At 38.4% G+C, this 17,204-nt stretch overlaps 3 protein-coding genes and 1 pseudogene across 3 annotated transcripts; all 4 read left to right on the top strand.

Moving 5' to 3' along the window:
- Positions 1-373: 373 nt before the first annotated feature.
- On the top strand, positions 374-1,827 carry LOC112090219 (transcription termination factor MTERF4, chloroplastic-like). Its single transcript, XM_024160944.1, has one exon. It carries the CDS (start codon positions 407-409, stop codon positions 1,700-1,702), a length of 1,296 nt encoding a protein of 431 aa, XP_024016712.1. The 5' UTR covers positions 374-406; the 3' UTR covers positions 1,703-1,827.
- A 5,619-nt stretch (positions 1,828-7,446) lies between these two features.
- Positions 7,447-9,206, top strand: LOC18010229 (annotated as a pseudogene).
- A 1,404-nt stretch (positions 9,207-10,610) lies between these two features.
- On the top strand, positions 10,611-12,378 carry LOC18010212 (transcription termination factor MTERF2, chloroplastic). The gene has a single exon (XM_006391873.2). The coding sequence runs from the start codon at positions 10,852-10,854 to the stop codon at positions 12,250-12,252; it is 1,401 nt and encodes a 466-aa protein (XP_006391935.1). The 5' UTR covers positions 10,611-10,851; the 3' UTR covers positions 12,253-12,378.
- Positions 12,379-13,901: 1,523 nt separating this feature from the next.
- LOC18010221 (nitrilase 2) lies at positions 13,902-16,322 on the top strand. Its single transcript, XM_006391872.2, has 4 exons — positions 13,902-14,287; positions 15,029-15,322; positions 15,477-15,767; positions 15,861-16,322. Exons 1-4 carry the CDS (start codon positions 13,969-13,971, stop codon positions 16,016-16,018), a joined length of 1,062 nt encoding a protein of 353 aa, XP_006391934.1. The 5' UTR covers positions 13,902-13,968; the 3' UTR covers positions 16,019-16,322.
- Positions 16,323-17,204: the final 882 nt, after the last annotated feature.

Genomic DNA, 17,204 nt, shown 5'->3' with positions numbered 1-17,204 from the left:
GTCTTGTCTCCTTCATATCCCCAAAACATCCTACAACATTGATTTTGTGTTCTTTCAATGTGCAACGATGATGTTACAAGATTTCTCTGCATAGCTAGAAGAAAAACCTCAAGGAAGATTAAGGCAAGAGGAAGAAATGAGAAGACTTGAACCTTAAAAGTATGGAGCTGATGCTGATAGTGCAGTTACAATCAAAGGAAGAAGCTCATAAGAAGATGCCAATTTACATATTTCCAGTAACAATCAGCTTAGTGACAAGACCAGGGTTCGAATACCACTAGAAACATATGATATATCATAGAACCTATTTTGGCGATTAGGGTTTCGAGAGCAAGTAGAAGCAGATTCATAAGAACAAGTAGAAGCAGATTCTGCTTGTCTTTCTCTTGTGCTCCTTTGCATTGTCATGTATACTCTGATACTCCATGGGAAAAGAGCTATCGAGTTGCAGAAATGGCGTAACTTGAGAGATTCAGTGAGGCTTTTGCAGAATGCGTTTGCTTTCTCCAATTCTTTCTCCACCGCTAGTGCTGCTGCGCAAGTGGGTCCTAAAGATGGTCGTAAAGGAAACTCTTTTACAGTCTCTTACCTCGTTGATTCACTGGGTTTAGATACAGAGCTCGCAGAATCGATCTCAAGGAATGTCAGCTTTGAGGACAAAGGTAATCCAGATTCTGTTCTGAGTCTTTTCAGAAGTTATGGGTTCGCAGATTCTCACATCTCCAACATCATTACTGGTTATCCACTATTGCTTATAGCAGATGCTGAGACATCCATTGGTCCAAAGCTTGAGTCTTTGCAGTCTAGAGGAGCTTCAACCTCTGAGCTCACCGAGATTCTTTCAAAAGTTCCAAAAATCTTGGGAAAGGACAGATCTTTCAGCGTGTACTATGATTTCGTCAAAGAGATTGTAGAAGCAGATAAGAGCTCCAAGTTCAAAAAGTTATGTCATTCTCCTCTGCCACAGGGTAGTAAGCAGGAGAACAAAATCAGAAATATTTTGGCTTTGAGAGAACTTGGTGTGCCTCAACGATTGTTGTTCCCTTTGCTCATCTCAAGAAGCCCACATGTCTGTGGAAAAGAGAAATTTGAAAAATCTCTCAAGAAAGTGGTTGAGATGGGTTTTGATCCCACCACGCCAAAGTTTCTCGAAGCTCTGCGCAGTGTTCAGAGATTGAAGGAAGAGACAATAGAAGAGAGAGTCAATGTATATAAAAGTTTAGGCTTTGCTGTGGAAGATGTGTGGGCAATATTCAAGAAGTATCCGATTTTTCTGACACTCTCGGAGAAGAAAATATTGAACTCCATGGAGACATCTCTAGGCCTAGGATTCACCAAAGATGAGTTCGTGTTGATGGTAAAACGACATCCTGCCTTCATTGCATATTCTGCAGAGATGGTCAAGAAGAAGACTGAGTTTCTGGTGAAGAAGATGAGCTGGCCTTTCGCTGGTTTGCGCCCTGAGATATTTTCATACAGCTTTGAGAAGAGGATTGTACCAAGGTGTAACGTAATCAAAGCTCTCATGTCCAAAGGATTGCTCGGAAGTGAACTGCCTTCAATGACGCGTGTCTTGGCATGTAGAAATCAGGTGTTCTTAGAAAGATATGTGAGGAAGCACGATGACAAGAAGCTTGTAGCTGAATTAATGTCTATTTTCACTGGTGATCGTGTTGGTTCTTACAGAGGCTCACTTGAATGAAGCATTAACAGTTGTTAGTTTGTAATCACTTCGCAAATAGGATTGTTATTCAAATAGGAATTTTGTATAATGATTCTCTCTGAGAGGAACTGAGATTCTAAAACTACTTGGCAAGTAATAGCAGACATTAACCTGATCTGTTGATAGTTTATGGAGATTTCCATACGCCGAGATACTGTAATCGTTTTGTTGATTATCAAGTTAACATGCTTGCTTGGAATCTTCCTCTTAGAGAGAATCATAATACAAAAGTCCTATTTGAAGGAAGATTGTAAGAATCTAATCAGCCTAGTCAACAAAAAATCTCTTAAGTTTGGAAGCCATAATTGGATAAGAGAAATGTAGAAGAGAATATCGAACTTAACTCGTCTTATTGAATAACGATATAAGGGGTATTTATACATTACAGACTCTTGACAAAACCCTAAGGCAGAAGATATATTCCAAATATACAAAAAGATATTTTCCTTATTCTACAAGATACGTAGTTATCTCCTAATACCCTCCCTTACGTTGGAGCATGAAGATTCTGAACGCCCAACTTGGACAATAACATTTCAAATTGCATTCGTCCTAGAACCTTTGTCAAAATGTCTGTGGGCTGCTCTTTCGTACGAATGTGCTCAGTAGTTATCAAACCATCACGGACGGCGTCACGAACGGCATGGCAATCAGACTCAATGTGCTTAGTTCGTTCGTGAAAAACTGGATTTGCAGCAATTTGTAGAGCTGCTTTGCTATCACAAAATAAGCTAGTTGGCGCAGACTGTTCGACACCCAACTCCTTCATTAAACGACGTAACCATTTGATCTCACGAAGAGCATCCGCCATAGAACGATATTCGGCCTCGGTCGTAGAATGTGAGACAGTATCTTGTTTCTTTGTCTTCCAAGAAATAGGTGAACCCTCAAGCAACACAACAAACGCACTCAACGACCGACGAGTTAACGGACAAGAGGCTCAATCCGAATCACAATAAACCGTAAGAGAGAAATCCTTATCAGCTTTAAGCAAAATACCTTGACCTGGAGAACCCTTTAAATATCGAACCACACGAATGGCAGCAGTCCAATGTGCTTGACGAGGCTGCTTCATAAACTGAGAGAGCAAGTGTACTGAATAGCTCAACTCAGGACATGTGTGAGTTAGATAGATGAGACGACCAACAAGGCGTCGATAAGGCGTTGGATCAGTGAGATATGGACTGTCATCGCTGGCGAGATGATGGTTCGGTTCCATAGGTGTAAGAGCCGGTCGTGAGCCAAGGTTTCCAGTATCCGCAATAAGATCTAAGGCATACTTGCGTTGGCACAAAAAAATTCCTTCAGGACTTCGACTCACTTCGATACCCAAGAAATATTTCAATTTTCCCAGATCTTTCATAGCAAAACATTTCCCCAAGTAATCCTTGAATTTACCGAGCATGTACTTATCATTCCCACAGATAAGCAAATCAATTACATAGATCAAAACACGTATCTCAATACCGGTTCGCGAATAAGAGAACAAGGAGTAATCCTCGTAAGACTGAACGAACCCAAATTTGAGTAAAGAATCTGACAATTTCTTGAACCAACACCTTGGTGCCTGTTTAAGGCCATACAAAAACTTCCGTAAACGGCAAACTTTATTAGGATGTGTATGCCGAAAACCAAGAGGAAGCTTCATATAAACCTCCTCATGAAGATCACCGTGGAGAAAGACATTATGCACATCCATTTGAGACACTTCCCAATCATTTGCGGCAGCAAGACGAAGAATAGTACGGACAGTGGTCATTTTGATAATAGGAGCAAAAGTTTCACCATAATCTTCACCTTCGATCTGCCTGTTTCCTTGGATAACAAGTCGAGACTTATACCGTTCAACTGTACCATCAGCATTGAACTTTGTTTAAAGACCCACTGACAGCCGATGGCAGTCTTACCCGGTGGCAAATCAGTAATATCCCAAGTATGATTTTTCTCCAGCGCAACAACTTCAGCATCCATATAATCATTCCAAACATCAATCGCAACTGCTTCTTTGAAGTTCTTAGGCTCATTAGAGGCTGTAATTGCAGCAAGAAACACCTGATGCTGTGGAGAAAAAATAGCATCAGAGACATAATTTGCCAAGGGATACAGTGAATTACCTTGAACCGTAGACGAGGACACAGAAGTGGAGTTGAGGAGAGCGTGATGGGTATCGTGTGGCAAGGCAGAGACGTTGTAAGTAACAAAGTCCTTTAAACGAGTAGAGGGAATACGTTCCCGATGACCTCTGCCTAGCTGAACTTCAGGAATTTGTTGCACTAGAACAGGCGTAACTGGATCAACAATTGCCGGCTGCAAAATCTCAGACACCACATCAGAAGGGGGATCCTCAACAACGTCCGCAGAAGTTTCTACTGGAGGGACTGGTGTAGTAGTATCTACTGGGGTCTGTTGTTGAGCTCCAACAGGTGGTGTAGACGGCAGACAAATATCATGATCACCCTCCCTTACTATCGACGTGGGGGAAATAATCCAATCATCATCGTAAGCAACAACTGGTGGAGAAGGTGGGATTAAAGAGGGTGTATTCGCTGCATAGGGAAAAACATCCTCCCTAAAGATAACATCACGTGAGACAAAGAACATCTTCCGCTCAACATCGTATACTTTCCAACCTTTCTTGCCAAAAGGGTACCCAACGAACACGCACAACCGACTACGCTCGCCAAATTTATCTTTATCTCTAGTAACACGGTGAACATAACATGCGGAGCCAAAAACATGCAACTGTGTGTAGTCGGGCTTGTGACCATGAATCATCTCATACAGAGAGCGACCTTGATGAATAGAGGAAGGTGTTCGATTAATCAAATATGCAGCAGTGAGGACTGCTTCACCCCAAAATGAAACCGGTAAGTTGACCTGAAATAGCAGTGCTCGAGACACATTCAATATGTGTCTATGTTTGCGTTCGACAAGGCCATTTTGTTGTGGAGTACCGACACAAGACATCTGATGAACAATGCCGTGTTGTCGAAAATACGAGGAGAGACACATGAACTCTGTACCATTATCGCTCCGAACTACTTTGACAGCTTTACCATATTGTTTCTCCGCATAGGCCAAAAAATTTGTTGGCACAGTTTTAACCTCTGATTTCGCAAGCATCAGATAAGTCCAAACTGCACGCGAGAAGTCGTTGACGATAGTTAAAAAGTATACAGCTCCACAAGAGGAGGGAATTCTGTATGGCCCATACACATCACAATGGATTAACGAAAAACACTCAGATGTTTTATTAGTATTATCTGGAAAAACTTTTCGAGTTTGTTTAGCTTTAAAACACACGTCACAAGGACTAGAGCTAACTGAAATTGACGAAAACAAAGGTAAAGCTGAAAGCATTGAAAAACTAGGATGTCCTAAACGCTGATGCCACAAAGTCAAATCTTGAAACGCCTTAACTGTGTGAACTTTAGCTGTAGCAACATTCGTCAGAAAGTAAACCCCATCACGCTCTTCACCTCTTCCAATCAGAGTCCTCGTAAAACGGTCCTGAAAACACAAAGAGTATCGGTTAAAGTTGCAAAGCAATTTGTCTGTTTCAAAAACTTAGAAACCGAGATCAAAGTGCAATTTAAAGAAGGCACATAAAGGACATTCATCAGTGAGATGGTGTCCGATAATGGGAATACGCCCATGTGCACAGAAAACGTCTTGTTCCCATATGCAAAACCGATCGAACAAGGTGGTATAGAAACAAGATCCACTAAAAGAGAGCTGTCACCTGTCATATGATGTGAGGCACCAGTGTCAAGAATAACATCGCCAAACTTGGCCTTACCAGACAATTTATCGGCACCACCATGTGCAGATTTGTCTTGGATCATCTGCGTAAGAACTCGCCATTGGTCTTCGGTGAATTCGGGAAAAACTGAAGCATTAAAACTCGTCGCACGTGTAGCCATCGCCTGACCTCGGCCGCGACCGCTACTACCACCACGACCTCCACGACCGCGAGAACCACCAGCACGTCCACCACCGGTGCGTTCAGTGTACCATTCCGGAAATCCCACGATCTGCCAGCAGTCTTTCTTCTCATGAACACTGCGACCACAGTCGGAGCACTGCATCGTCTTTTTCAAAATTGACAGCTCCGGTCTACTGCCTCCTTGCTACTCACTGCGAACAGATGATCCGATTTGGCGAGTTGTAAAGCCCACCGCTTCATGCGTCTGCTCGCGTGCAATAACCGATGCCAACCTCTGTTCTTCGCGCACCACTCTGGAGTAAACTTCTCCGATAGACGGCAGAGGATCCATCCCGATGAGAGCAGTACACAAGCTACCATAACGAGAATCATCCAGTCCTAAAATCAACTGATGAACTTTTTCTTCATCACGTTCTTGGACAATCTCCCGAGCTGCTCCACACGTACACATCGGTAGTGGCCGATAAATCACAAACTCCTCCCAAAGTGTGCACAGCCGCCCGTAATAATCCAAGACAGATTGACCATCTTGACGACACACTGCGAGTTGGGCTTTGATTTGGTGTAGACGCATCTTATTTCCGACCCAGAGACAAAGCTTCAACTCCATCCACAACTGGCTCGCCTCTGCAAAAAACGGGACAACAACTTCACATTTGGTTCTATAGAGGCTCGAATCCAACCCAGCACCATCGAATTCACAGCCACCCAAGAATCATAATCGGTACTCCCGATCTCTGGTTTTTTTTCAAAGAACCATTGATAAACCCATTTTTTCGTTTGGCTTGGAGTGCGTTCAGCATCTCGTTTGCCCACTGGTTATCTCCGTTTAAAAACATCGGAGTAATCAATGAACCCGGCTTATCGGATCCATACAGGGCATACGTCTCCACCGCAACGTTACCACTTTTCTTGAGACGTCACCGATATCACCAGATTTCGCCACACATGTATCCTCCGAAGACATCATTAAAAACTTACTGAGTTCAAACTATGAACTTTTCAAAGAGAAATCGTTCAAACTATGAACAAAAAACAACTGAAAAAAACTCGATTTTGGAAGAGTTTTTAGATCGCTGTAAGCTCTGATACCATGTAAAAGAGGATATCGAACTTAACTTGTCTTATTAAATAATGATATAAATGGTATTTATACATTACAAACTCTCGACAAAACCCTAAAGCAGAAAGTATATTCCAAATATATAAAAGGATATTTTCCTTATTCTACAAGATACGTAGTTATCTCCTAATAAGAAATATGGGAGTGGAGTAAGCGATTTAAAAATCTAAAGTTCATCTGGACGAACAGGGAGAACAATCAAGTTGCAGATATTTTTGGGAAAGCACCGTTACATTCATCTTATGTAGTCCATTATTATGTTCCAAATATCATAACTGATGTATTACATTCAGACTATATTAGTCAAATATAATAAAGTTTAGACGTTAAAAAATATATCTATATATATCCGGAAAAGCAGTGGAGAGATCAATAACTAAACCCAATTGAATAAGTTACTAACCGGGTCAAATTATTCTGGTTTTGTCTAGAGAAATTGTGATTAGTTGTGACGTTTTTCTTTTAACTAAACTTAAATGAACTTTAAAACTCTATCTTTTGGGTCTTTATTGGGCTAATGAGCCGTAATAAGCCCATTTACTCAGACAAAGTTGATGTCATAAACCCTATTTTCGGTTTCCTCCACCAAAATTTGATTTTGGAACGGTTCTTGAGTAAGTCGCAGACTCGATCATATTTATTGATCGTTGAGTGATTTTTTTTCCTCTTCTTCCATGTTCCCTTGTAAGTTAGTAGAAGTTTAAAGATTTATCCTTTGGAGATTCGTCTTCTCGAATTGAAACAGACATTGTAACTTCCTTTCTTCGTTCTCCTCTGCTTCTTTTGCATTTCCTTGTCATGTATTCTGTCATACTCCATGGAACAAGGTCTACCATTGAGAAATGGCGTAATTTGAGATTAGCAGTGAACTTTCTGCAAAATGCTTCAGCTTTCTCCAATTCCTTCTCTTCGGCTAGTGTTTTTGATGTGACCCCTAGAGATGGTCGTCGAAAAGGTAAGTCTTTCACTGTCTCTTACCTCGTTGATTCTCTGGGTTTAACTAAAAACCTCGCCGAATCGATCTCTAGGAAACTCAGTTTGGAAGACAAGAGGAATCCGGATTCAATTCTAAGTCTTTTCAGAAGTTATGGGTTCACAGATACTCAAATCTCCAGCATCATTACGGATTATCCAGGATTGCTTTTAGCAGATGCTGAGAAATCTATAGGTCCCAAGCTAAAGTTGCTGCTTTCAATGAAAGGGGCTTCAAGCTCTGAGCTCACTGAGATTGTCTCAAAAGTTCCAGAAATCTTGGGAAAAGACAGATCTATCTGCATGTACTATGATTCTGTGAAATGCATTATAGAAGCTGATAAGCGTTCAAGTTATGAAAAGCTAAGTCATTCTTTCCCACAGAATAGTCTAGAGAACAAAGTTCGAAACGTATCGGTTTTGAGAGAATTGGGTATGCCTCAGCGTTTGTTACTCCCTTTGCTCGTCTTAAAATGCCCACATGTCTGTGGGAAAGAGAGATTCGAGGAATCCCTCAAGAAAGTGGTTGAGATGGGTTTTGATCCGACAACCTCAAAGTTTGTCTTAGCTCTGCGTATGCTTTACCAAATGAGCGACAAGACGATTGAAGACAAGGTCCAAGTCTATAAATGTTTAGGCTTTACTGTGGAAGATATATGGGAGATTTTCAAGAGTAGTCCTTCTTTTCTGAAAGTATCTAAGAATAAGATATTGAAATCCATTGAAACATTTATAGGCCTAGGAATCAGCAGGGATGAGTTTTTGATGATGGTCAAACGCTATCCTCCGTGCGTTGAGTATTCTGCAGAGTCGGTTAAAAGAAGACTGAGTTTGTGGTGAAGAAGATGAATTGGTCACTAAAGGCTTTAGCTTCAAATCCTGCGGTATTTGGATACAACATGGAGAAGAGGATTGTACCAAGGTGTAACGTAATCAAAGCTCTCTTGTCCAAAGGATTGCTTGGAAAGGGAAGTGAGCTCCCTCCAGTGTCGTCTGTTTTGTCGTGTACGGATGAGAAGTTCTTAAACAAGTATGTGATGAAACACGAAAAGCTAGAGCCTGAGTTAATGGCTATCTACATCAGAGAACGTGCTTCATAGACCTGAAGACACTCCCTCAACAATGAGCAACGTTAAGGTTTGTTCTGTTTTATGTTAGTTTTATTTGTTTTTGACAACAAAAACGTGAAGCAAAAGATGAGCTTTTGTTTGTGCATCCTTGAAACCCAATTTTGTGCTTTTGTAATCTCTAGACTTGGATCCAACCTGATTCCTTCTAATATGGAAAATCCGAGTGGGGAACTAACAACTCTGTAATTTTGAATCTTTAATGGTAAGCCTAGAAGTAGCAAAGCAACACAGCTGCGAAGAGAAGGCCATGTCAAGGTCAATACTTCTTTGTGATATCCAAGCATGTATATTTCGTCACTCTTTTGGATTTCTTGTGCAGAACTTTTAGATTTCTTGTGCAGAACTTTTAGATTATATGGTCTCTTACTCTTTTTTTTTTTTTTTTGTATTAGGCTGTATTAAAACCTTTCTCTTATTTGGTGGTTTGTGAAAAATAAGGTGTGTTTTTGACGTTTTTGTTCTGTTGGTATGTAGACTTTTGATGCACATCTTCTAGAACAATGCAACTGTTGGAATCAAACCCATTTCGACTTTTGTAATCTCAAGATCAACAGGTGTTTGGTATCTCTAAATGTGAATGAATACCTTTGAGCTTCCAAAGAAACAAGCCGATTGCAAATTACCACTGAATTGTGGAATCTAATTACAAAGTAATCTTCACATAATGTTTACAAAGATTCTAAAACGTTTTTTTTTCTTCTATAGTTTCAAAATTTAATTCAGCACTTGATCGTAAGTAAAATTGATCCATAAAAAGATCTCTTACCTTAATGTGTTCAATATATAGTTTGTGACAGAGCTCAATTTTTAAGGTTTTTGAGAAGGAGAAGAGACGAAACAATGAAGAAAGCCACCTGAAATTATGCACCAACTCTTCATCTATACTTAGATTTTGTAAAGGTAGACTGAAAAAATCTGGCGTAATTTGAACGATTTATCTAATCGTGTCTGATTTACTTGAGATTGAACGACATCATTGGTTTAATATATTTTGCAGTAAATAAATTTTGGAACTCTACAAGAAAGAGTAAAAAGACCAATCGTGTCTGGACAGGTGATAAGCTAGAGACTCCTTATTAATAGTATGATTTTATTTCCAAAATACAAATCATCTTAATTTAGTCTCCATATTCCGCCGATCTCAATCTTTTGTTTCAAATTATGAACCATTAACCCTAAATGTCGTTTCTTTTTTTTTCAATTTAAAGATACGTTTGTTTACTCACTCAGATTCTTTCTAAAGGCGTCATTAGAGACTGGTATATGTATATGTGTATGCGGTCAAGAGTTGTCAAAAACAATGAGTTAATCTGACCATTGAAGATGGTTTGGTAACAATAGTAGTAGCTGTGAGAAGATAATAAGAGAAGAGGAAAATTATAAGTTTGGTAACAATCTGAGTGTGTTTTACGACTTCTCTTTCCATCCAAACATATGATCTTTCTCTTCCTTGTTGTCTTCTCCTCAGCTACTACTTTTGTTACCAAACAAATTGCAATCCCTGAAGCTAGTATTGACTGTAATCATCAGTAATCAATCAATCAGTATCGTATGAGCGAAGTGAGTAGAATGTTGATTTAATTTTTCATAACCAATCACCTAACCATAAGAAATTTTGAGGAACAAATACTTTACCAGTTAGTGAACCAACAGTAAACCAATTTAGCCATTTAAACCCAGTTTTTGATTTGTGCTCAACCGGGTCCAGAGCTAAACCCTAGAAATCGTTTTCTTCCTCCCCCCAAAGTTTGGATCTTTGCGATTGAATGATCTCTTAAACAGAGATGCAGATTCTTGAATTAGCCGAACATTCATTGTGTGAGTCTTTTGTTCTTTCTCGGCTATTTATGTAAGTTTGCAGAAGTTTTGAGATTTTAGCATCGAAGCTTCAACACTGTCGAGTTTTTCTGGTTCTCTCTACTTCCTTCTCTTCTGGTAGTTTCATTGCCTTGTCATCATGTATTCTTTGATACTCCATGGAAAAAGGTCTATTGAGTTTCAGAAATGGCGTAATTTGAGTGTTTCAGTGAAGCTTCTGCAAAATGTTTCCAGTTCCTACTCTTCTGCTACTGCTCCTGCAACTGTGACCCACCAAAGAGATGGTCGAAAAGGGAAGACTTTTACAGTCTCTTACCTCGTTAAATCATTGGGTCTATCTAAAAAACTCGCCGAATCGATTTCGACGAAGGTCAGCTTCGAGGACAAGAGCAATCCAGATTCTGTTCTGAATCTTCTTAGAAGTCACAAGTTCACAGATTCTCAGATCTCAGGCATCGTTAGGAGCTATCCACGATTGCTTACGTTAGATGCTGAGAAGTCCCTTGGTCCCAAGCTTCATTTTTTGCAGTCGATGAAAGGAGCTTCAAGCTCTGAACTTACTGAGATTGTTTCTACAGTTCCTAAGATCTTGGGAAAGAAAGGGGAAAAAACGATCAGTGTATACTATGGTTTCGTGAGAGATATTATCGAAGCCGACAAGTGTTCTACGTTAGAAAAGTTGTGTCTTTCTTCTTCCCCACAGGGTAATCTGGAGAATAAGATCAGAAATGTATCGGCTTTGAGAGGATTAGGCGTGCCTCAGAGATTGTTGTTCAACTTGCTCATCTCCAGTTACCAACCTGTGTGTGGAAAAGAGAGATTTGAAGCATCTCTCAAGAAGGTCGTTGAGATGGGTTTTGATCCAACAAACCCAAAGTTTGTGCAAGCTCTACACGTTGTTTACCAAATGAGCGATAAAACGATTGAAGAAAAAGTCGATGTCTATAAAAGGCTAGGCTTTGCTGTGTCTCATGTATGGGAAATATTCAAGAAATGGCCTTTCTCTCTCAAGTTCTCGGAGAAGAAGATTACTCAGACTTTTGAAACGCTTAAAAGGTGTGGTCTGCTTGACGACGAGGTCCGGTCAGTGTTGAAGAGGAATCCACAGTTCATACGCGTTTCAGAACAGAACATAGTTAACTCCATTGAAACGTTTATAGGTTTAGGATTCAGCAGAGATGACGTCACGTTGATGATCAAGCGATATCCTGAGTGCATTGGATCTTCTGCAGAGACGATCAAGAAGAAGACTGAGTTTTTTGTTAAGAAGATGAATTGGCCACTAGAGTCTGTGGTTTCGCACCCTCAGGTATTGAACTACAGCATGGAGAAGAGGATAGTTCCAAGGTGCAATGTAATCAAAGCTCTTATATCAAAAGGATTGCTCGGAGATGAAGTAAGTGAAGTCCCTCCATTGTCGTCTGTTCTTGCGTGTACTGATCAGACCTTCTTAAACAGGTATGTGATGAAGCGGGACAAGCTGGTGCCTGAATTGATGGCTATCTTCACCAGAGATAATAAGGCTCGCCTAGAACAATGAGTAGCATCAAAGATTTTTGTTTTGCATTAGTTATAGACTCATGGTGAATCTTTTGTAATCTCAGTTTGACCTGTATCCCTTCTATTTGCAATACGATCTATTTATGATCTTTGGTTTTTCTCTTTAGCTAAGTTGATCTCTGAATTTGCATCTCGGGGTCGGGGTGTTACCTTTTTTGTTTCTAGTAATTTGGTGTCTAGCTTTATGGTAATATAGATTTGGACATATGCATCTACTCTAAGCTTTGTATATGGTCATTGTCCTGCTTGATCCATCATGTCTTCCTTTTTCCTGATTTTCAAAAGAGAAGCAAAAGCTTGAACTTTGTAGAGAGTATTGAGGAGAGAGGATCACTGGCAGCTAAATCCATATATTTTGTGTTTGCTGATTCAAAAAAAAAGTTGAGAACATTTTGTTGGTTATATAGTTCGCTATTCCCATTCTGAATCATATATTTGTTATTCGAAATAGAATGGTATTTCATAGTCTCTGGATCAGCATTTTATCCCTAGGATGCAGTGGGACAATTTTTTGGCTTCAAAGATTGAATCTTCTCGTTGTTTCAAGATTTGTTGCAAGACTATTTAAGTGGACAGCTATTACATGTATTGGTTTTTGCTTGGTTTGTGTTTCTTTTGATCTTTTCTTGAAGTGAAGTTAGTGTTTTGGTATGTGAAAAAATGTTATGCGTTTGTTATGGATAGTACCAAGAGGCATACCAAGAATCCCCAAGCTCAAGAACACGCAACTAAATCTAATATCCGGTAATAGCGATAAAATTTTTATGCGAATAACAGTCAAGTGAATAACTTTCGCACATTTTTTTGTTGAGATTATTTGAATTGTTGAATTATTGGCACAATTTGAATTATTGAAACCAAACCAAATGTTTGTTTCTTCATTTATACCTTACATGTCCTGGTCTAGAAAACAAAAGTTGCGTGCATCTAATGTTAACGTTGACGCTTAAGACTTGTGAATTGTGATAATAATAGTGAGGCCGTTTGATTGACTTTCAGAACATTTACAATTTACAATAAATATACAGTAAATTATATTTTGAAGTTTTTCAGATATTTAGTTAAGAAGAATACAAATACTCATATGCTTCACGTTTTTGGGTACACCAGGCGGAGAAACCTAGGTCGATTGTATGAACAGATCTTTTCATTATTTTCATCATTTCCACTATTTTCTAAATTTTTTAATATTTGTCAATTATTTTTTACAGAATTAATTGAAAAGGAAGACAATATTTAAAATGGAAATTTCATATTATGTTTTCTCAATATTTCTAATTACAGAAAAAGTAAGAAAGAAAGATAAAATGGAAAAATATATTTGATATTATCTTCTTTTTTTGGTCAAATATATTTGATATATCCAAAAAAATCTTCTTCTTCTCTCTGAACATTCCAATTTTATCATTTACAATTATAAAAATTTCCAACATTTTCCATTTAACTTCTTACAACATTAATAGGTAAGAAAAAAAGGTAAAAAATGGAAAAATATATCACAATAACTTCTTCTTGGTATATATCACAATCTTATAAGTCTAGATAGATATAGTTTTGCCAGGTGTCAACATGTGGTTAGATGCGTTCAGCTTTATATATATTGTTGTTATCTAACGTTTATTGAGAAAGCAAAAAAGATAATTACCTCTCTACTCTATAAGAGTGACCATAATTAAAAAGATAGCCATTGAGTTTGATGATAATGTCTGGCACAGAAGAAATGTCAAATGTCAAAAACACTATCCCGGTTAACGTTAATGGTTCGTCGCCGACCATTGTGAGAGCTTCCATCGTCCAAGCCTCCACCGTGTATAACGATACTCCGGCCACTCTAGAAAAGGCGGAGAAGTATATTGCGGAGGCGGCCAGCGACGGAGCAGAGCTGGTTCTGTTCCCGGAAGCGTTTATCGGTGGTTATCCACGCGGGTTTAGGTTCGGTATGGGTGTTGGTGTTTTCAGCGAAGATGGTCGTGATGAGTTTCGCAAGTATCATGCTTCTGCTATTCATGTTCCTGGTACAACTTTATACACTACCACTAATCAGTAGGATATAACGTTTCAAAATTACCCTTAAATTGTTTGAAAAATATTTTTGATAGATGAGTAGTATTTTTTTCTGTAAAGATTTTAACTATTTTATCGAAAAATGGTTCATATATCATTTATGGTAAATCAGGCGGAGAATCTTACGTCGTTTATTGAAGAAGAATACAAATGTGGTTATAGATATTTTATTCCGTAACACCAATAAAAACGAGGATAGTTATTTACGATAGATAAGTACTATTCTTCTTTGTACATATCTATTTGTATTATTGTTTAACTTTTGTTCCAACAAGAATCCAAATGAATTATTGGCTCTCTCTCTCTCTTTATGTGTGACAGAAATTAAAAGTTAAGGCTTTGAGTTGATAATGACTCGAGTGTGATACAAGTTTTGTTCAAAACTTACCCAAAAAAGAAATTAAATTTCCTTTTTGGTTTTTTTTTTGCCGTTAGTTATCGACAGCTACAGTTTCCGACTTAAAAAATTTTACATTTAAGTTTTAATTATTTTGCGAAATATTAACCTTTCGATTATTTACATAATTGATTGAACTGTTGGAATTTTTTACACCTTATTTATCAATCAGACTTTAATATTTAGTGAGTCCCATATAAAATCTACAGCTTTTACATTCATCTATTGTTTTCATGTTGTACAGTTGTATACAAGTAACATATTCAACTTTTTTGGTTTTATGATACATTGGCAGGTCCTGAGGTAGACCGTCTAGCAGATATGGCGAGGAAACACAGTGTTTACTTGGTAATGGGGGCAATAGAGAAAGATGGCTATACATGCTATTGCACAGCCCTTTTCTTCAATCCTCAAGGACAGTTCTTGGGTAAACACCGTAAACTTATGCCAACAACTTTGGAGCGTTGCATTTGGGGCTATGGTGATGGATCAACTATCCCGGTTTACGATACTCCCATTGGCAAACTTGGTGCTGCTATTTGCTGGGAAAATCGGATGCCTCTTTTCAGAACCTCATTGTACGCTAAAGGTCAATCCTCATCACTCTAACATCAGCCAAAACATAAAAACTTGCGTATTTCGTAGACTTTTAACTCAAAATCAATTGACAATAAGTAAAATATATTAAGTGTTTTGTACCTTTTAACTCCGGAATATTAACATAGTTATTTTTTTTTGGACAGGCGTTGAGGTTTATTGTGCACCTACGGCTGATGATTCCAAGGAATGGCAGTCGTCAATGATGCACATTGCACTCGAGGGTGGATGTTTTGTGTTGTCAGCTTGCCAACTCTGCCGGCGTAAAGATTTCCCTGATCATTCTGACTTCTTGTTTCCGGACTTAGACGACAAGAACACCAAAAACGACGATGACACTATTGTCTCCAAAGGTGGCAGTGTCATTATTTCCCCATTGGGAAAGGTTCTTGCTGGACCAAACTTTGAAGACGAATGTCTTGTCACAGCTGATCTCGGTATATATATCTACAAGTGTCTTCACTTTCACTACTTTTAAGATGATTTGACTTAATTCTATCAATGATATTCTTTTTATTTTTGTCATCCAGATCTTGGTGATGTAGCAAGAGCCAAGTTATACTTTGATGTGGTGGGACATTACTCAAAGCCGGATGTTTTCAACTTGACCGTGAATGAGCATCCAAGGAAACCGGTTACATTTGTGTCCAAGGTGGAGAAACCGGAGAATGACTCCGAGACAAAATAAAGAGTTGTGTTTGGTCAGCTTATCCTATCCAGAACTTCTTAAAGTTAATGTGAGTCGTGTGTTTGAGTCTGCAAGTTTGAAACTTTCTTATTGAGTTCCGAAACTTTGGTAGAGTTTGGTTTTCATTCTTCTGTTCAATAATGTACCAAATGAATTTGGTAAAGGTCTATGTTGGTTAATATAAACCAATGAGATCTCTTCTCTTATATTTTTCATATTGTGCAATCTATTTCAAGTTGAAGTACCTTTATGTTTGATCCAATTTGAGTGTTGAATACAATTATGTGTCACTGATTTGAAAAAAGTGTGCTACAATGTGATTTATACAGAATCAATTGAACCATAAGTTAAGTTAAACCGATACTGAAAAGATAAACCAGAAACTGGTTTAACACAAGTGATAGTCCCCTGAAGATTGAGTATAGTGGTGTCAAATTGGGTTCTGATCCGCGGGTTCGGCCCAAGTAAAACAGCAGCGGTGTGGGATTGGATTTCATAAAATTTATTCAAATAAAATGCGGATTTCGCGGTTTAAACCAACGTGGAAGTTGGGTTTTTGCGGGTCGGGTCAGAGCGGATCCGCGGGTTTGTGGTCCAATCCGCATAATTTGATGTTTTCTTGTAAAGCTTGAAAAGTGAAGTATTTTGTCATCTTTGATTGGTGGATTTCAAAGTACTAGTTTCATAGAGTAAATCGAAACCTAGTGGAGTCACACAATTCAGCTATTGGGCTTGGTGATAGATTAATTTCAATGAGATCAAGGAATCATCAAACTGGTATGTGTTTTATATTCGATTCGATTCAGATTCTGTGATTGAATTTTTGAATTTGAGAGAAAATCTGGTCGTTGTCTTCCCAACCAAAAACTAGTATTTTTTTTAATGTTTTAATTTCAGTTTAATATCATAAGTTTGCTTTTATTGTTGGTTTTGCTCATCGACTATATCACGAACGTGTTTTTATTTTATCTGCAGCGATGCAAAAGTAATTTAGAATCGCTTAAATTTTGAATTGACAATAAATAATTTTGCTTGAGAATCATATTTATTTATACGCTGGACTAACAAATAAGCTTTGTTTATTTTTTTTTTGATTTTATATGTGAATGTCTTGTTGCTTATATCTTGATGGTTCTCTACCTTAAATTACCAGTTTTGATGTGTATCATTATTTGTAATTTATTTA

The sequence above is a fragment of the Eutrema salsugineum genome, unplaced genomic scaffold, assembly GCF_000478725.1.
Source record: "Eutrema salsugineum unplaced genomic scaffold, Eutsalg1_0 scaffold_8, whole genome shotgun sequence".
NCBI classification, from domain to species: Eukaryota; Viridiplantae; Streptophyta; class Magnoliopsida; order Brassicales; family Brassicaceae; genus Eutrema; species Eutrema salsugineum.
The sequence above is the reverse complement of the archived record's forward strand: the minus strand, read 5'-3'. Positions and strand labels throughout refer to the sequence as shown.